General features: G+C 36.8%; 5 protein-coding genes and 1 long non-coding RNA gene across 9 annotated transcripts; 5 read left to right on the forward strand and 1 right to left on the reverse strand.

Annotated features, from left to right (window-relative positions):
* The first annotated feature begins 8,021 nt into the window (after nt 1–8,021).
* LOC116140925 (F-box/kelch-repeat protein At2g44130-like) lies at nt 8,022–9,174 on the forward strand. The gene has a single exon (XM_031426493.1). It carries the CDS (start codon nt 8,071–8,073, stop codon nt 9,097–9,099), a length of 1,029 nt encoding a protein of 342 aa, XP_031282353.1. The 5' UTR covers nt 8,022–8,070; the 3' UTR covers nt 9,100–9,174.
* An 809-nt stretch (nt 9,175–9,983) lies between these two features.
* LOC116140927 (serine/arginine-rich SC35-like splicing factor SCL33) lies at nt 9,984–12,804 on the reverse strand. 2 transcript variants are annotated; one of them, XM_031426499.1, is made up of 6 exons: nt 12,693–12,776; nt 11,841–12,008; nt 11,323–11,400; nt 10,587–10,751; nt 10,367–10,489; nt 9,984–10,256 (listed from the first exon to the last, which is right to left on the reverse strand). In XM_031426499.1, exons 2-6 carry the CDS (start codon nt 11,987–11,989, stop codon nt 10,157–10,159), a joined length of 615 nt encoding a protein of 204 aa, XP_031282359.1. In that variant the 5' UTR covers nt 11,990–12,008; nt 12,693–12,776; the 3' UTR covers nt 9,984–10,156. The 2 variants fall into 2 exon arrangements, with proteins under 2 accessions (XP_031282359.1, XP_031282357.1); XM_031426497.1 differs by having other exon boundaries at nt 9,985–10,256; nt 11,841–12,014; nt 12,693–12,804.
* A 2,013-nt stretch (nt 12,805–14,817) lies between these two features.
* On the forward strand, nt 14,818–16,763 carry LOC116140926 (transcription factor bHLH91-like). 3 transcript variants are annotated; one of them, XM_031426495.1, is made up of 4 exons: nt 14,818–15,032; nt 15,122–15,921; nt 16,015–16,431; nt 16,518–16,763. In XM_031426495.1, the coding sequence occupies exons 1-4, from the start codon at nt 15,029–15,031 to the stop codon at nt 16,617–16,619; spliced, it is 1,323 nt and encodes a 440-aa protein (XP_031282355.1). In that variant the 5' UTR covers nt 14,818–15,028; the 3' UTR covers nt 16,620–16,763. The 3 variants fall into 3 exon arrangements, with proteins under 3 accessions (XP_031282355.1, XP_031282356.1, XP_031282354.1); XM_031426496.1 differs by having other exon boundaries at nt 15,158–15,921; XM_031426494.1 differs by having other exon boundaries at nt 14,818–15,921.
* A 117-nt stretch (nt 16,764–16,880) lies between these two features.
* Nucleotides 16,881–17,925, forward strand: LOC116140923. The gene is made up of 3 exons (XR_004129715.1): nt 16,881–17,306; nt 17,515–17,629; nt 17,732–17,925. It is a non-coding gene; the product is annotated as an uncharacterized LOC116140923 (long non-coding RNA).
* A 139-nt stretch (nt 17,926–18,064) lies between these two features.
* On the forward strand, nt 18,065–19,533 carry LOC116140921 (putative UDP-arabinose 4-epimerase 2). Its single transcript, XM_031426489.1, has 5 exons — nt 18,065–18,258; nt 18,389–18,483; nt 18,906–19,059; nt 19,259–19,335; nt 19,467–19,533. Exons 1-4 carry the CDS (start codon nt 18,106–18,108, stop codon nt 19,286–19,288), a joined length of 432 nt encoding a protein of 143 aa, XP_031282349.1. The 5' UTR covers nt 18,065–18,105; the 3' UTR covers nt 19,289–19,335; nt 19,467–19,533.
* Nucleotides 19,533–20,328, forward strand: LOC116140922 (UDP-arabinose 4-epimerase 1-like; the record flags this gene model as incomplete). Its single annotated transcript, XM_031426491.1, has 2 exons — nt 19,533–19,908; nt 19,997–20,328. Coding segments are annotated over 2 exons (477 nt in total), but the record flags the coding sequence as incomplete, so codon positions are not given.
* Nucleotides 20,329–22,476: the final 2,148 nt, after the last annotated feature.

The following is a 22,476-nucleotide window of genomic DNA, read 5'->3' on the forward strand; positions in this document are numbered from 1 at the left end:
AGTTCCTTTTCTAGGAAGACACCAGATCGAGCAACAAAAATTTTGCGCTCTTCTGGGTGGTAGAAATAGTATCCTTGGTCTCTTTGGATACCCCACAAATATACATTTACAGGATTTTGGGCCCAGCTTGTTCGAAGTCAATTTTTAACATAGCTTCGAACCCCAAATCCTTAGATAAGACAAGTTGGGCTTTCGCCCACTCCATAGCTCATATGGAGTCTTATCTACAGACTTTGACGGCACCAAGGTTTAAAACGTGAGAGTCGCAGTCTCTAGGGCATAACCCCAGAAAGATGCAGGTAAATCAATAAAACTCATCATGGACCTAACCATGTCAAGTAGGTCCTATTCCTCCTTTCGACACTCCATTGTGTTGGGGTGTATAAGGGGGTGAGTTGTGATACTATCCCACATTCCTTCAGGTACTCAGAAAACCCCGAGCTTAAGTATTCACCTCCTCGATCCGACCGAAAAGCTTTAATAATTTTGCCAACATATTCGTACTTCATTCTGAATTCCTTGAATTTATCAAAGGCTTCAGATTTATGTCTCATAAGGTAGACATAACCATATCTACTGAAATCATCAGTAAATGTGATGAAGTATGAATATCCACTCTGGCTTCAACTGTTAGTGGACCACATACATCACTATGGATGATGCCTAACAGTTCAGTAGCCCTTTCACTTTGTCTGTGAAAGGAGACTTGGTCATCTTGCCTAAAAGCATGACTCGCATACCTCAAATGACTGGAAGTCAAAAGGGCCAAAACTCCATCCCTTTGAAGTTTTGCAATGCGGTCTTATTAACATGACACAATCTACAAGCCAGAGTATGTTTGGTTTGATCGCTATGTTTAGCTTTTGTTTCAATATTGAGAATACTTTATTGTTTAATCAAGAACATATAATCCATTATATAAACTTGCAATTCAAATAGAATACCATTCAAACTAAAGGACAACAATCCATTAGATATCTCAAAATGATACCCCATATTATCCCAACGGATACTGATAATATTTCTAGAAATGAAGGTACGTGAAACAGTTATGTAGTTCCAACAATAAGCCGTAGGCAAAGATAAACAATAGTCCCTACAGCTAATGCAGCCACATGTGCTCATTTCCAACTCGTAGGTCCACCTCTCCCTTGGCGAGCACTCTACTTGCCTTAGCCTGCACATCAGTACAAATGTGAGTACACATCCGTGTCATGACCCAAGATGTTGAGGGAGAGAAGTTAATCTCAATCATGAGACTGAGTCGTAGCCTCTGACTCTTCTGCTTGCGAGGAAAGTTGCAGTGTTTCCTCAGTGGCCAGGCTGCCAAAAAAGAAGCAGACTACCTTGCCCTTTCCTATGCCACTCTCAGGCCAAGAGCAACCTGTCCTTGGGCTTGGGTTGGTTTGGCCTTGGCCTTACCCTTGCCGTTGCCTTTGCTTTACTGGCAGCAACCAGTAAAACAGGCTTGGACTTTTTCAAGTCTGCTCTGCAGTCCTCAGCATGTTCAGAAGTTCTGACAGGGTTTCTCCATCGTGTTCATATTGAAGTTCATTATGAAAGGAGCATATGAGTCAGGCAAGGATTGCAGAATTAAATCCATTTGAATTTGCATCCAAGCCACATCCCAAAGTCTCAAGCCTCTCATGTGCTCGATCATCTTGAGACATGAGGACAATTGGGCACCAGTCAGACACACTCCAAACAGTGCTTTCGACACTTGTACCTCTCATGTCGAGCATTGTTTCATTAAGCCTGAGGTGTAGGTGAATTATGGAAGAAGCATCCATATTCTCATGCTCTTTTGCAGCATAGGTGTCATCGATGTAACATCAAGCATTGTACGCTATCAGCATCATCAAGGAACTTTGGATAAGTTTCCAACTTCCTGAGTGGCATCAGGATCAGGCTAGCCATGTATGGCTTTCAAGGATATACAATTTCTTTTTGACTTAAGTATAATCGCAAGATTACGATACCAGTCGAGAAATTGGATCCATCCAACCTGTTTTTTTTTTCGATTATCGGTCGCAGGTTCATAATGCGCATTTGCGTTGAATCTACAATTGCAGAAAAGATAAAGTTATAAAGTTATGTATTTAATAAGGTCTTTTATTAAACGATGCTCCCACTATTTATCAAGCCAATAGCCCCCACTATTAACTCGGGAAAGCCCGTTGGCTTTCTAGTGGACTGAGATCCCATCCTGCCCCCTTTCAAACCTTCGCTTTGGCGACAAGCCAAAATGGGTTGATTAGGTAGGCCAACAAACCTAATCCACACCAATTGATAGCTCTCCACTATCAACCTCAAATGTGGAAAAAGCCAACAAGCCAATCACACAATTCAATGGCTCCAACCATTGTCTCAAGTGTGATTTCAGTATCAGTAGTGGACACTACATGTCACATGTACAACATAATATGTGTACTGCTCTACTATGCCTATGAGCGTTTACAACCTGCTTTGGCGAACAAGCAAAACGTCATTTAAGTCGACCCCATCACCATTAAGGAAACTCCAATGAATTTTAACCTCCCATGGTAGAAGTGTACCCTTCGCTTGGCGAACAAGGTTTCGACGAAACGTGGTTTGATTAAAACCATGGTGATGGAAGGCATTCGTGACTTAATATACTTAGTGAGGGGTTTGTTATTTAATGCTCACTCAGATATTATATTTGTTAGAATGACATTGTTTGCAGTATTCAACATCAACCTTAGCATGCATTCTAAACAAAATATAAACGTGCCGGTACATGGCCTAACTAAAACCGATCTCCTCGAGCCTAGAGGGATCGGGGGTCACATCGGGATCTTGTGTAACTTACAATATCTTGAGTCCTTCAACGTACTGGTTGCCACGTCCTTAGCTTACGTCTCAGGTACTATCAAAATAACATTTCATTCAAATTTACAATAAAACATATAAATGAATTTTACTCAACACAATTAGAAACGATTACATTCGAGGGGAATGAGATGAGAAAAGAATGTATTATTCTCGATCGAAGAGAGAGGCAGGACACCCGAGGCCTATCATTTTTATTACAGCCATACATACCCAAACTATTTAAACAACATCACTTAGGTCTAAGAGCTCATGTACCGCGCAAAGCAATATACAAACACAGTACAAGCACACTTTCAAACAACAATCATTTTTTGAATTGGGTGTGGTTAATTAATTAATTACCTCTAAATGTGGCAGAATGTACATTGGCTTTATAGGTTATAAAACTCGCTTAGTATTAGTCCTTGAAATCAATACAAAATTGACCATAACCTACTAGCCGTCGCGCGTATTGCACCGGTTTTGATTTCGCCGGCGAGGACTTACAGTATGCATTCCTTGTTGCCTACTTTCGCCCGTGGCGAAGAGTTTATCTTCGCCGCGGCAGGATTTAAATTAGGTCTAGCCTCCCCATTCAGACTTCGCGGGCGAAGGTTATTTTATACGGCAACTCTTGCCCGCGGCGAAACCTGGAAATCCCAATTCGTACTCAGTTTCGTTTTTTGCAGTTTTTGTGTATATAACACTAATCATCAAATCAACAAACGCCTACGTTACAACCAGGAATATTAACCACCAATATAATCACACTTTAATCAACTCAGTTAAACCAGTTTCCCATTTGAATCAATCATCAACAGTGATTACAGATTTTTCAAAACTGGGTTTTCATGGCAGATTCATCAAGGCAGCAGTTATCAACAACATACATGATCACACCATTCAATAACTGAATCTAGTACTAGGCTTGATACCACTGTAGGAAACGACCCCGGTTGACGCAGCGAAAAACAAATAAATTTACTAACCACGACGTTCCTAGAACCCAAAATCAAGGCACAGATTTTACAAGTTTATGCATATAAGAATTGCAGAAAAATAAATCAAAGGTTTAGGTATACACACGTTTGGAGGCTCCACCATGTTGTCTCTATGTGTTGCTACCGATCAAGTGTATGGATCGAACCGTACAGGTCCACACGAAGACAAATCACAAGAACCAAGGAGGGATTTGCTAGATCCTCCTTGGCTTAAGAAATCAAGCACAGAAAAACAAAATGTTTGTTTTACAATTGAACAGTGAAAGGGGGTGAATCAGTGTAAAAATGGGGCTGGTTTTGTTTTCTAATATTTAATAGAAAATTGAATTTAATAACACACACACACTATTCTTTTTAAGGCAAACCATTGCCTATTCCCACTGAAATGGGCTTGGCTCCAACCCACAAACACCCCATGTTGCCAAACACTCCCAATTTGATATTTAATTTAAAAATTAATTAATCAATTAATATTTAATACATTATATCAATAGATGATTTAATTAAATATGTGCGACACACATTTAACCGTAATTTCACTTATTTAATTTTTTAACACTTAATAAAGGCTACGACCTCAGCAAATTTAATTGCCACGTGAAATTACCAAAATACCCTTTCGCCTAAAAAGACGAAAAAGCCTCTTCTTTCTTCTTGGCTCTTTAAATTATTTCTATGTGTGTGGCCATAGGCTTCCCTCATCATACCGGTAGTGTATAGTATCGCGATTAACCACAAATAATCGTCTCACAATACACAGACCAAGATTGCCCCTAGCAAGGCATCATGGCACCCGATAGATTCGGATTCAGAAAGTAGCACCTGTCAACGTATGGTTACTGTACAATACGATCTTTCATCATACGTATCTCGACAGACGAAGGCATAGAAATATGTCTGTCACCTTCGGTACTCTCGATATTATATATTCATTTCTGGACCAAGACCCCATATATATCTGGATAGAGACAACCTCAATCCCACTGTGGCCACAGTTTATGTATTGTCCATTTCATACTGAATTGCGCCGTGAGATAACTTTCCTCCCGTACCCCTGGGAGTGATGAATACTTATCAATCCACCATAGTCTTGATACACTCCTGATATAGCCATCACCACCGTATTGACAGCTCTGAATAGAACTCGTTAGGACTAGTGTCAAACTGTACCAATCGGTGCACAAGGCACTCCGGTGATCTCAAGTCTAGGATCACATGCACCACCATGCGTTAGAGGATTTGTTCATAGACACTGGGGTACCATCCTATGGAATCCTCTGGGGGTCAGTCAGTGAACTTGCTTGCGTATATCCTCACAACAAGCACCCCTGTGTTGCACCAGGTTGGTCACTAAACAACCTGACAATGAGATCAGCACTGCTTTCGACGGTCGTTCAACACTTATAGCCTTACCGTATTATTGTGCCCTACTTCAGAATAATACTGGGGTAACGGAGTTTCTAGAATGGCCACATAGTGCTCATAGGGTTCTCACTATCAAGATTGAAACCTTGATACCCTCGTCACGGTTCTACCATTCTAAGGACAATATCATACATATTGCAATAATAATGATTTACGCGATATAGAATAAAATGCCTTTTATTATTGATTAATGACATGATTACCAGAGCAATTTCTACAATAATTGATTGGCTCTAGGGCATCTACTCTACATAGTTTTTGTGGTAATCTCACAATTTAGCATTTCACCCTTACAAATAAATACCATTAAAATATCGATTTTTGAATGTGACGATTATTGATATTTATCGATTCTTCTAAACTTCTTATTTCAGTAAAATTAAATTTAAAGTTTAATTTCATATATATATGATAATGTTTCAATCCATATATATATATATATATATATATATAGTTTTTGTCTTTGACTCAATAGCGATACTGACGTGTAAATCATTCATTGGTTGAATGGTAGTATATGCAAATTGGTTAAAATAAAAATTGAAGTTATCAAGTAATCCTCATTCCTCAATAGTTATCCAATAAGTTTTGACACTTCCAATTTCATTTTCAAAATGTCATATACCCATCTCAATCGTGGCCCTAAAAGTAGCACTTATCGTGGACTTATCCACATCCCTTAAGGTGTAAACGTGTACATTTACTCAACTTGTCATATCTTCTTCAAGAAAACATGTTCTGTGACGGCTGAATTAGATATGCCCTCATTCAATGGCCAACTTGTAGATTACGATATGAATTATGTTATGTGTACTAACTAAAATCTATATAATCCAAGTATAAATTTTTCTTATTATCACGTCAATTTTCTCAAAAATAAAAAAAAAAAATTTAAAATTTCAATTGTTAGTACTTAAATTGGTACAATTTAATTAGTGCACATAGTATTACTCTTATGATATTGATGTTAAAAGATTAATTAAACAGAAAGTGATTATGTTAACTATAAAACTAGCACAGTGGGAGGTTAAAATAGTAATATTATATGTCAAACATATTTGAAAAAATAATTATAAACAATGAATAATAAATAAAGATTGAAAAAAAAATAACAATTCTCGATCATACATAATCTTAATATATAAATAAAGGGATTCAATTTATACCATTATTTTTATGATACATATTCTAAATAGATTAGACACCTAAAAAGAAAAGACATTCGAGATTTCATCTAATCTAATCGCCAAGATTAAGACATAATAATAATAAAAATAATATGATAATAGAAGGTTCATTTTTTAGCAGTTAACCTTATTGTGGATTCCATTGTTCGAAAATGATTTGTGAAAAACTATTTTTTTGTTTTTTTTCATTTTTTAAGTAGAATTTTGAGAATAGGATTAAAACGTCTAAGAAGGTTTACGTTTAATAAACATGTGTAAATCGTGCTCTAACAAAATTTTGATTTTCTCTTTAATCCAAGTTAAAATTGCAACATACCAGTCTTCTATTAATTTCTCGTAGTCAAACATCGTATGTAGACAAAATACGTGATAAAATATACATATAACAGTAATAACTTGGGTCCGTTTGTTTTGTTAATATGGATAGGATTTTTGATATTTTTAGAATTGGGTGAGAATAACTGAGGTAAAATTTAAAAATTAACAAAAACACCCCTCTAGGTTTGCTAATTTACTAAATACCCAATATATAAATTTTTTGTAAAATAACAAAACACCCCCACCCACAATCGCCAGATTCCAGCCACCACCAAAGGAATCTAGTGTTACGGCGCACGACCGGTGGGATCTGGCCATTCATGTGCTGATATGACCTTTTTCGGCCAGATTCACAATGGATCTGGTCGAAAAATGTTAGATCTACGGTCATTTCTGGTCGTTATTGATGGTCAACGACAGCCATATTTTGGCTATCGTTGACTACTAGTTACGGCCAAAGATCTGATCGAAATATAATAGATCAGCATACTACCAGTCAGATCCAGCTGGTAGTATGCCATTATACTAGATTTCGGCCACCTTTCAACGGTGATGGTCGAAATCTGACAAATATGGGGGGTGAGGGTATTTTTATTAATTTTTAAACTTTTTTTAAACGTATTTAGTTAAATCAATAAACTTAAAGGATTTAAAAATAGTTTAATAAAATATAATAATATTATGAATATAATAAAACAAACACTTAAAAATAAAATATGAAATATTGTGGCAAACGGACCCATATACGGGGTTTTTATATTAATTTTCAAGTGGTCGGAATCTGATAAATATAAGCGGTAAGGATATTTTTATTAATTTTTAAATTTTTTAAAAATGTTTAGTTAAATCAATAAAGTTTAATAAAATATAATAATATTACGAAGATAATAAAACAAACAGCTAAAAATAAAATATGAAATATTGTGGCAAACGGACCCACGTATGAGGTTTTCATATTAATTTTCAAGAGTGTGTAAAAGCTCACATCACGGGAAAATTCAGATCCGACATAAAGCTATCATCGTAAGATAATTATACAAAGCTTACATCATGATAGAATCCTGACTCAGACGCAACTGATATAATGAGAGAATTCTGATCCGACGTACTTAATCATTACCCAAATGGAGATAGATACCCCACTCAACATCCACTTGCCTACTTTTTTTTACACAAAAAGTCAGCAAAACGCTACGTATCACCGTCAATTTGCCGCCATAATCATCCATCTTTTAACTATAAATAACCGCCCCACTTCACAAAGCCACTCCATAACCAAAAAAAAAAAATAAAAAACTCAAAACCAAATGATTCAATTTCCCGATTTGATTCCGGGTCTACCCGAAGAACTTGCTCTCGAGTGCTTGACTCGACTGCACTACTCAGCTCACCGAGTAGCCGCCCGAGTTTGCAAACGCTGGCAACACCTCATTCAAAGCGGAGCTTTTTACGATCAGAGAAAAAAAACCGGCCATACCCATAAAGCCGTTTGCCTGGTTCAGTCGCTTCCGGGTGAACCCGGTTTGGATGAGGTGAAACCGGCTTGTTCTGTGAGTTATGGAGTGACGGTTTTTGACCCTGTGAGTCAGGCTTGGGACCGAGTTGACCCGGCTCCTGAATACCCAGATGGGCTTCCGTTGTTCTGTCAAGTCGCAAGCTCTCAAGGGAAGCTTGTGGTGATGGGAGGATGGGACCCGGCGAGTTACCAGCCGGTGAGTGACGTGTTGGTGTACGAGTTCACCACTCGGAGGTGGTCTCAGGGCAAGAAGATGCCAGACACTCGGTCCTTTTTCGCAGCTGGTGAGTTAAACGGGCGAGTCATAATCGCCGGAGGCCATGACGAGAACAAGAACGCGTTGAGTTCCGCTTGGGCTTATGACTTAACCAACAACGAGTGGAGTGAATTGACTCAAATGAGTCAAGAGCGAGACGAGTGCGAGGGGGTCGTAATCGGGTCCATGTTCTGCGTAGTTAGCGGGTACAAGACCGAGAGTCAAGGCGTGTTTGAGAGAAGTGCTGAGTCGTATCAACTCGGGACGGGTGAGTGGAAACGAGTTGAGGGCGTATGGGAACCGAGTCAGAGTGGGTGTCCTAAGTCGTGTGTTGGGGTGGGAAAAGAAGGGAAGTTGTTTTCTTGGGCCGAGTGTGAGCCTGCGATCGGGGTGGGGACGTGTGGGATCCAGATGGATGAATGGGCCTTGGTTTGTGGGTCGGGTTATCAAGGTGGGCCGCAAGAGTTCTATTCAATTGAAGGGCAAAATGGTAAATTTGAGAAGTTAAACGTGCCTGATGAATACAAATTGTTTGTGCAGTCTGGTTGCTCTGTGGAGATCTGAACCGTATAAGATTTTGGAAGACGATCAAAATTTCAGTTTTGTAAAGTACCAAGATAAATACTATTTACTACTAAATTATGATCTAATGGTTGAAAAGTAAGTTTAACTGACGTTGATTTAAATGGGATAACGTTAAAATTACATGTCACGTGACATAACAGGTGTTAAGAATTACACTATTATAACACTATTACTGGTAATAAATATTTATCATTTAACATTGAAATTAATTCATTAGGTTGATAAAAAAATTTAACGGTGACTTTTTGCCAGTGTTTTAATAACCAGATGACTTTTTTGCCAATCTTTTAATATTCAACCGGTGAAACACGACAAAATAGTCGAGTCTGGAGTTAACCAGTTTAACTGGTTTGACTGACATCAACAAACCAGGACATATAAGACTTGTTTTCTACAACGATAACACTCTTCGTTATCACGGAAACACACCCCTCTGCCTCCTAACCAAAACTTATATAATCTTTTGCCCTATTGCCTCGCCAAGGGTTAGCAACAACTTTAGTTTTACGATTTTCGATCGATTCACTCACCAGAAATTAACTTCTTTGTCACCAGTACACTCATCCACCCTTCCTCTTCAAAACCCCTCATATTTCAACCTTTAATTGTCCATTGATTGTCATCTTAATTTCTAAAGCTTTTAGTATATAAGAAAATTTATAACCCAACCCAGTAAAGGCCTCAAGTCTCGATTCAATCAACTAGGCCGGGCTAGGTTTTAAACCACTGCTTCCAGCTCTACTTAACCCAATAACAATAGGCTAATCCTACTAACATTATATGATATACTGGTGCAGGTAAATATGATTACATAAGTTCCACTAAAGATGTAGTCGTTTCAGCTAACGAGCGTGAGGCAAAAGTATTTGGATAAAGTGGAAATAACATATCATATAATATCGTATTATGTCATGTGTTGACTCAACAAAATACAATGTCTAAAATTAGCAAATGTAATGTTTCCATAAAGCACAATGTCTACAAATTAGCTTCATCATCCCTTGGTTCAACTTATTATCATATCATCAAAGCAAACTCATCTAGAATATTCAATGCTTCCACTCCTGCTCCTTGACCCATAAGGTGACCTCGAGTAAGATCGCCCTCTGTACTTTCTGTCTCTGGGTGAAATCGACCTGAATTGTCACACGGCAATTCTGTAAGTGAATACTTAAATTGGAAGTGATAAAGAACTAGAAATTGTAGAGTAGACAATAACCAAAAAGATAAAACAGAATTTAAATACCTTGAATATCGCCTGCGCCTAGGAGAAGGGGAATAATAATCTGGACTACGAGAATAACTCCGTACATAACGTGGTGATCGCGAGTATTCAAAAGGAGACCGCCTACGATCATATGATTGACCCCTGATATTTATTCATCAAAATCACCCATAAATGTCATTATAACAGAACAACCAACTTGCTATTTTCTTTTCAATAAAGCCAAAGAACCTATGCTTACCTAACACGTTCTCTTGCCCTCATTTCTGAAGGCTTTTTCCTGTTTTCCTCCGCAAATACAACAGTCAGTTCTCTGCCAAGAAGTAAATAACCATCCATATGATATTTGGCATCAGCAGCGTCAGCAGGATCTAGATACTGGACAAAACCAAAACCACGAGGTTCCCTGCAACATACACATGTTAAGCATCACAAAAATAAACGTGCAAAGACATTTAACCACATATATTGCTGATAGCCAAAATCACAAACATGATCCTGACTACAGGGTAATATGGAAAATATCATGATAAGCACAAGCCCATACTCCACACTATTCAACAAAACAATCATGTGGCAGCTAACCTTGTGAGAGCCAAAAATCTAATGAGTTGACAATTCTTCAAGACTTGAACTTCTTCAAAATGTATTCAAACCCACCTTTTCTTCCCATCTTGATGTACATTAAGATCATCTTGAACACTACTCTTATTACTTGAAAGTGTCTTCAACAGAGTACTCTTATTACTTCATTGTTCTCTTCAACATAGTTCTTTATTACTTCATTGGTGTCTTCAACACTTCCAATAAACACAACCAAATTCCCATAAACCAATTATAGATAATAAAGAAACAATCCCACCCCAAACACTTGCGTGAGATGGGAGGGAGACAAACCAGTTGACGCTCTTATTTAAAGCACTGCACTCACTCACTAACAGACAAGAAAACTATACAGTCGCAACAGACATAATTACCCAGTGTAATAGTCCCGTGGCAAGTAAATGTCCTTCAGACGACCAAACTGCCCAAATGGTCCACGTAGATCTTCAGGCCTACAAATTATATAAGCTTTTCAGTTTGATGGACAAAAGATAATATATTGAACTTACATTTGTTAATTAACAATTATGCTTGGCTTATATAAGCAGTTAAAAACAAATCTGGCTTTACGCACAAAAAGACACATTATATATGAAACAAACCATACAGCCAAGCTACCCAGTTCAGCTGCCAACTCTTGGATTTGAATGAACCAAGCAAAAGAAATACAACTAAAATATCTTTATATAGGGAATGTAACAGAAGTGATAAACCTACCCTATGTCACTCTATGGAACACACCTATACCATTTCATGGTGTTAAAATTAAAAAAGAGTTTACATTCCAACAAATCAGATTGTTTTTTGGAGAGGAAAAAAAAAACTGCAACATCAAAAGGCAATATCTACATCCCAAGATTGGCAAGTACAAGGACAAATCAGAGATACAAACCTGCAGTCATGGCGTAGGTTCCGAACCAGGAGACTGGTAGGCATGTCCCTAGCACGACCTCCATAACGACCCCTAGGGCTAGGGCTGCAATGCCTCCTGCCATAATGCCTTGGTGGTGAAGGACTGTAACTGTAGCTTCGACCCCTCATTTGCCCACAATATCACAACCTGTAACTGGCAAAAGAAAATACTTGAAGCAGCTTATAAACATTCAGTAAAATGCACAGTTATTTCATTTTTGTTTTCAAAAAGATTGAAATTTATTCAACATTACACCCATTAAAGATACTGAAAATAAAAACTGCTTAACATGCTAAACAAAACATAAAATTGGATTTATTTCTATTTGTCAGTAGGCATAAATTTCTCACATCAAACCCAATGAAATAACTACTTCTTAATGCTCTATAATATTCAATGATAAATCCAACACAAAAACTGATACTTACCTATCAAAAACTATAATAAATTTAACGATTTGCCCATTTACCAGCCATACAACTCCTCTCTCGGGTTTCAAATGATCCCAAAAGTCAATTAATTTCAATCAAAGAAACTTCCATTCACATAAATCAATCAGTTTCAATCAAAGAAACTTCCATCCATCAAACTCAATTAATTTCAATAAAAGAAACTTCCATTCACAAAAATCAATCAGTTTCAATCAAAGAAACTTCCATCCATCAAACTCGATTAATTTCAATAAAAGATACTTAAACAACAAAAATAAAAATCTACCAAAAAATTCCCAATTTTTACCGCGAAGTTTCAAAATCTAAGAGAAAATAAAAATAAAAATCACCAACTAATTATCAAGAATTTAAACAAGAAATATAGAATTAATAAGATTACCTCAGAATCACGAGACCTAGGGTTTGCTCTGAATTTTTGTTTTTGTTTCTTTCTCTCTTCTGCTTGGTTCGAATTTGCTTTATATGTTTTCTACTATTTCGAGAAGCTTCTCTCTATGCTCTCTTTATTGAATTCTGTTATCTCAGCCGTCGATTTGTAGCCTAGTAGAGTGAGTGTACGGTCAGGATTCGTTTATTGAGGTCCACGCGTTTTTAGCTTTCTAATAAAAAAGCTTGGCCCATCTCTTTAATAAGGCCCAAAGCCCAAGCCCTTTTTGAATTAAAGTCCATACCAATTAGGGGTGTTAAAAAAAAAAAATGCAAGAATCGGACAGAATCACCAATCAAACCGAATTTTCAGTTATATGAAAAACTGGTTCGGTTTCAGTTCAAAAAAAAAAAAAAATCGAATTTTTGGTTCGATTACCAGTTTGGGAAAATATTGAAACCGATTAGTATTATAAGAATATTAAATTAAAATAAAATACTTGATTTATTATAAAAGTATATAAAATATTAAATATTAAATTAAAACAAGTTCTAAACCAGTTAACTGGTTAACCGAAAAACCAAGTTTTCCCTTAATCGGTTCGATTCACAAAATTGGTTAACCGGTTTTGAATACTTCTAATACCAATTATGGTCAAACTAATAAAAATACGATATCATTTAAACAGGTTGGGATTGAATTTAATCGGATTCATTTCGTGATCATGTCAATCTGTGGAACTAGTTTAGTAAAGGGGTGAACCTCTTACATGCAGCTTATACAACACACAACTAGGGGCACTAGGCACTAAATTAATTAATATTTGATTGTATAATAACATCAGTTATAATATTGTATTTTGTTCGGGTAAAAATCACTTCAAAAAAAAATAAAAATTTATGTCCTATTAGAAGAATAACCGTAATTTAAGTAAATTACACCGTAATATCCTCTTACTGTTGAAAAATGATTTCAAAGAAAAACGGTATGTATAAGTGAATATAAATATTATTGAGAGTAGCTAGCGTGACACAAACTTTCCATGAATAGTAAAATAACATGAATTTAATATAAATGAGGGAGAATTATTTTCCCACCCAAGGTTTGGTGAAGCTGTCTTTCCCGCCCATCAAGTTTCAAAATGACACTTTCCCAACCCTTCGCAAGTTTTGTTATGTTTTTTTATTAATATTTGACTAAAAAGATAAAAATACCCTTAAATATTTGACTTCATATGTTTTTTAATTAGTCAAAAAGTCAAATATTAACAAGTCTAAGAAGAAAAAATAGTTAGTCCTAACTAAAAAGTTAGGAATAATGTTATGAAATTGTTTAAAATTAATTGACCTTAATATTTATTTATTTATAATGTCATCAATATCTCATCACTATTATTTAATAATCTATTAAATTTATAATATTTTTCATAATATAATGTTTTTTATTTTTACTAATTAATATAAAAAATCTTAATAGATTATAAAAAAACAGTCAAGAATCTATTAAGAAATAAACTATTTAAGAGTATTTTTATCTTTTTAATCTAACATTAATAGAAAACAGTAACAGAACCTGATAAAGGGTGAAAAAGTATCATTTTAAAGCTTGATGGGTGAGGAAATGTCGTTTCGCCAAACCTTGAGTGGGAAAATGTTATTCTGCCTATAAATGACTTCAACTTGGACGTCTTTGTGGGTGTTGAAGGTTGAACGGTTATAGTAGTTAGTTTGAGAAGGTGGGGCCCATACACACGTATTAAAACACACTGATTTATCTCTCCGACCTAAACTAACACACATTGGCAGACTACACAAATGGTGTGAACACTCAAATTACAGGTATGCCATTCTTTTAAAATTAGGGAGAATGACATTTCCCACCCAAGGTTTTGCCTGAGTAATTTTTCCCAGGAATCTTGATTTTTAATTAAAAAAAGATTAAAATAAACTGAATTTACCATTTTGTCCTCCTTCAATTTTATTCTCTCTGAAGAAACAGCAGAAAAAAAGGCAAAACGGTAAATCACGTGGCTTGTATCAAGTGGGGGCCAGAGCTTGGAATATCAGTAACTAACTCTACAAAAGGAAACAAAATCCATCAGGCTTTCCTTCCTGTTTATATGTCTGCGTTATTCCGAACACTCCTCTCTCTGTAACAGTGAGAGAATAGAGAAAAGACATTCAGTTTAATCGGAGGGTCATCTTTCTGTTTCATATTGAGGTGTGGCCGCTTGGTGTTGGATCGGCTAACACAGAAAGATATTCCCGAATAGCAGTTAAACCTTAAGTCTCATGAACCTTTCTTGAAAAGGTCCGCTTCCTTTTGGAATTTCGTTTGTGATCATAATAATGGGTACGTTTTTATTCTTGGTTTCCACTCTGGCATTTTTGGAATAATTTTGTGCTTCCAATACTAGTTTATTACAATGTATGAGGAACCAGGATGCTTCGAATTCGATCCCAATAACTCCATGGCAGAGGGTGCAGATTCTGGGTTCCGTCGAGCTGTGGCAAACAGCCAGAAGCAGTTTGAAGAGAATCTGAAGCTCTCTTCTGAGGAACTCTGCGCTATGGAACTGGAGCTTCAAAAGCATATGGCCTTCAATGTGGAAAACTGCGATAACAATACCCATATGATACAACAAGTAGTTGACGAGCCAAATCAGTTCCATTCATTTGATCACTCCAACTGGAACACCGGTGATATAGGTTTTAATCAAGAAGACCCACAACAAAATGGCCATAGGAGTTTCAATATCAATTCATTACCCCAAACACAAGACCTTCTCAATCTCTTTCACTTGCCCGGATCCTCTTTGCTTCCAAATTCATCCATTTCCTTCGCAAACTCAAACCATGACACTACTCCTTTGGGCTTTATTGGAAACCTCCCAGCCTCAGATAGCACATCCGTTTTGTATGATCCGTTATTTCATCTCAACCTGCCCCCAGAACCTCCTTTGTTCAGGGAATTATTCCAATCTATACCCCAAGGGTACAGTTTGCCAACCTTAAGAAGTGGTGCTAATTCTTTGTTCGGGGATGAGAGAGATTCAAGCGGAGTAACGGCTTACCAAGATGGGGATGGAGGGATGCTGGAGTTCACAAGGGACATGGCTTGTATTGTTAAAGGGAGTGAAACTGGCAAGAAGAAAAAGCCCCTTACTACGGAGCGGCAAAGGAGAGAACACTGGACTGATAAGTTCACGGCCTTGAGGAATTTGCTTCCTAACCCTAGCAAGGTACACGTTTCTGCTTCTCTTTAATTTCATGGTAATGTTTATATTATATCATACCGGCTGCTAATATAACAATTTTACACATATATAACAAAGTCCGATAGAGCCTCAATTGTGGGAGATGCTAACGAGTACATCAACGAGCTTCTTAGGACAGTTAACGAGCTCAAATTACTAGTAGAGAAAAAAAGATGTGGTAGAGAGAGAAGCAAGAGGCACAAGACAGAAGACGATGCTGCAGGGGATGTTGAGAATTGTAACATAAGGCCTCTTGGTGATCCCGAGCAGTCCTATAATGGTTCTTTAAGGAGTTCCTGGCTTCAGAGAAAATCCAAGGATACCGAGGTTGATGTTCGTATCATTGATGACGAAGTAACCATCAAACTCGTTCAGAGAAAGAAGATCGACTGCTTGTTGTTTGTTTCCAAAATTCTTGACGAGCTTCAGTTGGATCTCCACCATGTTGCCGGTGGCCACACTGGCGATTACTACAGCTTTCTGTTCAACACAAAGGTGGATGTGGATTACTCTTCTTTACCAAACCCATCTTCTCCATGGAGTGTTTTCTGAGAGATTTATATTTATTTCTAATTTTGCAGATATATGAAGGATCTTCTGTTTATGCAGGCGCGATAGCCAATAAGGTCATTGAGGTTATGGACAGAGAATATGCAGCTGTTCCAACCACAAGTAGCTATTAGGATTAAACGAGATATGATTCTACTGGATATTAAGATCTTTTGCTTTCTTGAATGTCATAGACTGGTAGTACTTAACATTTAAAAATATTGGTTGGAGGATGGCTATTCCCAAGTTCCAGGCTTCATGCTTTTCAAGCTAACTGGTTGTAAGTTGTAACACCAATGAACAGTCTAAGATAACTGCTCATTTCTTGTGCACGATTTTGGTTTTATTTTTTTTGGGATTAATCTTGGATATACTCAATTTTGGTTTTTGTTTGATCATGTATCAAAAGGTGAGTTTTCATTATTTCCACATTATATTATTGCTGAACAAGTAAATATATATATGTCATTTTGAAAATGAAATTTGAGATAAGTGGTGTCTCATAACTATTAAAAGTTGGAAATGGCCGACTGTTTGTAGGATCTCAAATTCTTAGCTTAAAATTCTGTGTAAACATGGCCATGGAGCGAAGAAGCTTGCAGTGAAAGTTGAATATCTGGCAATGGATGTGTGGCGTTATTAGATTGTTAAGGATTTATTTCTTCACATCTTAATGGAGTTTATTCTTAATAAACAGGCATGGATAGTGTGAATGCATAACTAGGAGAGAATTTTACTGGCAGAATTCTTGTGGCTGCCCTCCGGCAACTGTTTCCATTATTATCTTCACAACTTCATCTGATTTTAGCACCACCAATGCAGTATGTTTCTGATCCTTTAATATCATTCATTGATCTTTTAGCACCCAAATTTCTGTTAAAAATTCTGTATTACAACTGATTTATTTCCAATGCTTTTCTTCAGAAGAATTCTGCTTTCTTTGTTATGGGTACTGAAAATGACCCTTTCTTTATATCTTGACACAGTTTTCTTTGCAATGTAACATTAACTTTTTCATTACTTTTCCAGTTCTCCTGCCATGAAACAGGAGTGACACATGTCTTAGTCACTGGAGGTGCTGGCTGTATAGGCTCTCATGCGGGCGCTTCGACTCCTCAAAGATTCATACTCTGTAACTATAGTGGTATATTTCATTCTGGAAGAAGCTTTCTCAGTCATTAAAAACAATTTCTATAAATATGTCACTATGTTTCATTAATTTGAAAACTCTTGCTTACTGCAACAGGATAATCTTTCCAGAGGCAGTATGGGTGCTGCTAAAATTCTCCAAAAGCTATTTCCAGAGCCCGGACATCTTCAGCTCATCTATGCTGATCTTGGAGATGCGAAATCAGTACTAAGCAACATTAATGTATCATTTCTGTTAATGCTTAGTGTGCCTATAAGAAACTGTATACAGATACATATTTGACTTTATTTTCTTTAAGAAATGTTTCAGGTCAACAAAATCTTTGCAGAAAATGCGTTTGATGCTGTGATCCATTTTGCAGCTGTTGCTTATGTTGGTGAAAGTACACTTGAACCTCTTAGGCATTAATTCGATTAAAGTGATGCAATTCTCTGAACCGATTCATTGAAGATTTCAGGTCATTAAGTTTCATGGGAATTTCTCTCTGCAGGTACTATCATAATATAACATCGGTAGTTTTAGAGGCAATGGCAGAACATCATGTGAAGACAATAATGTATTCTAGTACTTGTGTAACTTATGGAGAGCCTCTGAAGATGCCTATCACAGAACAAACTCCTCAAGTGAGATTTCTTCATACAATTTCCTTTGTGTATATTTCAGTTTACAAGTTAAGACTTTGTTTAAAAAAAAAAACGACCTTGCAGCTAAGTTTGACAAGTTTCTGTATTTCTCATCAATTTGTCAATGCAGATGCCCATCAACCCATATGGAAAAGCCAAGAAAATGTCGGAAGATATCATAATCGACTTCTTCAAAACCACCAACATGGCTGTCATGATCCTAAGGTTGGTGATGTTATGAATTTCTGTTGTCTTTCTATTCTTCATTGAAATGAATGATCACCTTTGTCCATTCACAAATTGTATATGTGAAAATAATGAAAATAATGATTAATGATTTCTGCTGTATTCTTCTTTTCCTGTCTGCAAACATGGCCACATAAATTGGCAACACTCCTTCAATTTTTTTTGAGGATAATGATATTATGTTTATTGTTCCCTCTTCTCTTGTTCTCACTTGCATCATGTTTCTCTGATTTCGTGGAAAAAAGGGAACCTGACATTATAAATGCACACAACTTCTGAATAATTTGGGCTTTTTCCTTTGGCCCTGGGGAGTTTTTTTTGACAACTATCATTTGTTTCCTTCTAAGTTTTTCAATATTATTGCTTTTTTTCTTTCTGCTAATTTCCGATACTTTGTGCAGTGTTATTGCTACCATTATGTCCCTTCCAAGTCCTTCAACTGCTGGCAGGTTGCTTTTGCTTCTTAAATCTATTGGTGAAGTCAGTGAGACTTCCAGTTCCAAGAGGTCCAAAAAGAAATCTGCATACAGCATTGGATCTTTGGTTCAGGCAGAGGTAGATAAATTTGAAATATTTTATGAGCTCTTCTCTCCTAATATTTTGTGTTACTGTGTAGGAAGAGCTTTAATTTTCTTTTGCTAGGCATGGCTTGTTTGCTTAGAGTACTTTGATTTTTAATAAGAATCAGAATATTCTGTTTGGAACGGAGAAAGGATGCTTATATGTATACTCTTTTTCATGTTTTGGTTTTCAGATTTTACTGAAATTAAGCCTCTGGAACTGAGATTGAAATTAGGAATTGGTTTCCGTGGGAGGGTTCACATAACAGAGGTGATTTCTTGGAATTTGATGTTATTTAGGCATTTAATAATTAACTGTTGTACACCATTCACTTTTTCTTAGTTATGTTATTGACTAACATAATTGTTCTTTTATTACTTTTTAACTTCTTGAATGAGCAGGCAAAATATACTTATGTAGCACAAATCACGCTGTCTCAAATGTTTGTGGTTGGAATCAAGGTTTAATCATTATTTCCCTTCAGTACCTTAATCGCCTCATCTCAAAAGACACATGTATACATATATAGGAAGGGACTGAGTTTTTGTACATATGACTATAATTTTAGATACTTTAATGTGATTGGATCAGAACCAGAAGGAAGACTAGGAGAAGCTCCTCGTGCTGAGCCAAGAGAGTGTGGCTGTATATCAGGTGCTTGTTTCAATGTAGCTCAATGGATAATTCCTGGACTCAAGTTTAGAGGAACAGACTATAAAACAGCTGATGGGACTTGTATAAGGGACTACATTGATGTCACCGACTTGGTTGGTGCTCGTGTGCTTGCTCTTGCCAATGCAAAACCTGGGAAAGTTAGAATCTACTATGTTGGCACAGGAAAAGGTACTTCACGCTCGTCTTTTTAATAAGTCATTTGAATTTCTGATCCGAAAATAATTTAAAAACGCATGCATGTGTGGATGAATTGCAGGAGTGAAAGAATTTGTGGAGGCATGTAAGAAGGCAACAGGGGTGGATATAAAGGTTGAATATCTGAGCTGCCGGACGTATATAGTGATCCAACAAAAATAAGGTGTGAGCTGAATTGGACAGCCAGGTATACAGACCTTGGAGATGCCAGAAGTCACAGGTGAATGGCTATGGTCCTTCCTCGGCCACAGATTAAACGTTATATAGCAGAGTTCATTGTATTAGATTATTAGCCATGTCTACCAAAAAGCAGATGTTTTATGCTAGTATATGAAAACTTATCCACTACTATTTATGAGTATCTAATAAAGTGAATGCAGTGGGGAAGAGTAATAGTTCTGGATTCAGCTTAAATTTCAAAAATACCTACAATTATATACACTTGCAAAGATTTGACAAGTACATTATGTATGCTCCAATAAACGGGACCCTAATAGTACACATATAACTGAAATGACAAGACTCTGTTCCTAGTACATTACAATACAATGTTATTCATAGAGTAGATTTTCACTTCCAGAGATCTGACCTGTGCGGCTAAAGTCTTCAATGTACTGCGGATTCTGCTGTTCTAGAGTGTGTTGGATCATCAGAGAGAAAAGTATCTGATTTCTAATTTCAATCCAGCTGTATACTGGTTGTTTCTGTATCTCACTCCCTTCCATTAAGCCCCTCACTTTCTCAACCTCATACCATCTGCCTGCCTCAGCATGCATGTTTGGCAAGAGTGCATAATGTTGAGTTTTCTGAGGTTCAAGTTCCAAAAGCTTCTCTGCAGCAATCTTACCAAGCTCTAGGTCCCCATATTCCAGCATTTGGTTTCATCTTCATTCCCCTCATCATGCCAAAGGCTTCATGTAATCTCCCAGCTCGGCCTAGCAAATCAACCTAGCATGCATAGTGTTCTACCAGAGGTTCTATACCATATACTTCAGTCATGCTGAAACCAACTTAAATCATGTGTTTTGATATTATTAGGCAAACTATAATATTTATAGGGTGACGAAATTACTGATATTATTTACCAACTTAAATCATGTATTTTGGCATGGTTTGAGATACAACAAAGTTGAGATTTTAACTTTATAATTATATCGTTATTAATTCGTAAAAATGCTTTTTTGATAGATTTTATAGATTTTAAAACAAATCATAATTGTTCTTGAAGCTACGGAAATCTTCATAGGTTGTTTTTTATTTTTTTTATTTTATTTTTTATTATTATTTTTAAGAAAATGATCAAATATATCTTTAAATTTCATATATTTATAAAGATCCCTAAGCAATTAGGTCAAATTTATAGTTTTCTTCATCAAGATCACCATGCATATACACACTAGACACACCTCATACACCACCTCACCCTCCTCCCTTCCACCACCACCTACTTCGTCGGCTCCTTCATCTGCCATGGGTTTAACTGCGTGTGATTCTCTTTTCTATTCGATGTTTAACCAGAGGCAAAGTCAAAAAATTCATTCTGGAGGGCAAAATGTTGTTGGTGAGGAAATATGAAAACCCATTATGGGGATCCGAGTGTGAATTTCAGAAAGTGGGGGTGCCAGATGTTAAAAACTTAAATAAAGGGTTGAAAAATACCTTTTTTTTTTTTTATATATAAAGTTTAAAAAAAAAAATTGTGGGGCCTGGTTTGCGTTTAACTGCAATTGCCTTAGGGTCTGCTTGGGAGTTTTATGGTAACGGTTATGAGGGTAAATCATCGTAGCGGTTTTAAGGGTAAACCACCGTAGCGGTTTTGAGGATAAATCACCGTAGCGGTTTTGAGGGGTTTTTAGTAGCTGTTTTTAAAACACCTAACCTGTGCTTGAGAGTTTATTTTCCAGCGGTTCTGATAGTTTTTTAAAATGATAAATTTACATATATGCCCATAACAAAAGCCTAACAAAATGTGCAAAATATCAATAATTAATTGTGAAACCAACTTAAATACAACCTTAAAAAATGTTGGCTGCGTTTGTTTCACATTTGGGAATACTACTTTTAGTATTCCCAAAAAAGTTAAACAGTAAAATACCCAAAAATTCAGATTTTTGGGAATACTACTCCCAAAATTATTCAACTTTTTTTAAACCCCTTAAATTTGATAATTTAATTAAATACCCCTAAATATTTTTTAAAATTACAAAAACACCCCAATAATCCACATTTACCAGATTCCAGCCACCACCACCACCGGAAAATGGCCGGAATCTGGTAGAATGGCGCACTACCGGCTGAATCTGGCCGGCAGTGCGCCGATCTAGCCTTTTCCGGCCAGATCCACGGTGGATCTGGCCGGAAAAGGCCAGATCTAAGGCCAAAGATCTGGCCGTTGACGGCCAGATCTTTGGCCGTAACACTCGGTCACGACGGCCAACAAACGGTCGTCGTTGACCATCAACGACGACCGTTTGTTGGCCGTCGTTGAGAGCAAATACGGCCAGATCTGGCCGTTGACGGCCAGATCTGACCATAGATCTG

This window comes from Pistacia vera, unplaced genomic scaffold (assembly GCF_008641045.1).
Source record: "Pistacia vera cultivar Batoury unplaced genomic scaffold, PisVer_v2 Contig387, whole genome shotgun sequence".
Lineage (NCBI taxonomy): Eukaryota > Viridiplantae > Streptophyta > Magnoliopsida > Sapindales > Anacardiaceae > Pistacia > Pistacia vera.

Excerpts from the sequence above, each read along its gene's own strand:
- LOC116140926 (XM_031426494.1), top strand. The coding sequence starts at position 15,106 with ATGTATGAGGAACCAGGATGCTTCGAATTCGATCCCAATAACTCCATG. Across the intron at positions 15,922-16,014 it reads TGCTTCCTAACCCTAGCAAG|TCCGATAGAGCCTCAATTGT; the intron begins GTACACGTTTCT and ends TATATAACAAAG. Across the intron at positions 16,432-16,517 it reads GCTTTCTGTTCAACACAAAG|ATATATGAAGGATCTTCTGT; the intron begins GTGGATGTGGAT and ends CTAATTTTGCAG.
- LOC116140925 (XM_031426493.1), top strand. The coding sequence starts at position 8,071 with ATGATTCAATTTCCCGATTTGATTCCGGGTCTACCCGAAGAACTTGCT.
- LOC116140927 (XM_031426499.1), bottom strand. The coding sequence starts at position 11,989 with ATGAGGGGTCGAAGCTACAGTTACAGTCCTTCACCACCAAGGCATTAT. Across the intron at positions 11,401-11,840 it reads AACCTACGCCATGACTGCAG|GCCTGAAGATCTACGTGGAC; the intron begins GTTTGTATCTCT and ends TATAATTTGTAG. Across the intron at positions 10,257-10,366 it reads AGGCGCAGGCGATATTCAAG|GTCGATTTCACCCAGAGACA; the intron begins GTATTTAAATTC and ends GTGACAATTCAG.
- LOC116140921 (XM_031426489.1), top strand. The coding sequence starts at position 18,106 with ATGGGAATTTCTCTCTGCAGGTACTATCATAATATAACATCGGTAGTT. Across the intron at positions 18,259-18,388 it reads TCACAGAACAAACTCCTCAA|ATGCCCATCAACCCATATGG; the intron begins GTGAGATTTCTT and ends TTGTCAATGCAG. Across the intron at positions 19,060-19,258 it reads GATCTTTGGTTCAGGCAGAG|ATTTTACTGAAATTAAGCCT; the intron begins GTAGATAAATTT and ends TTTGGTTTTCAG.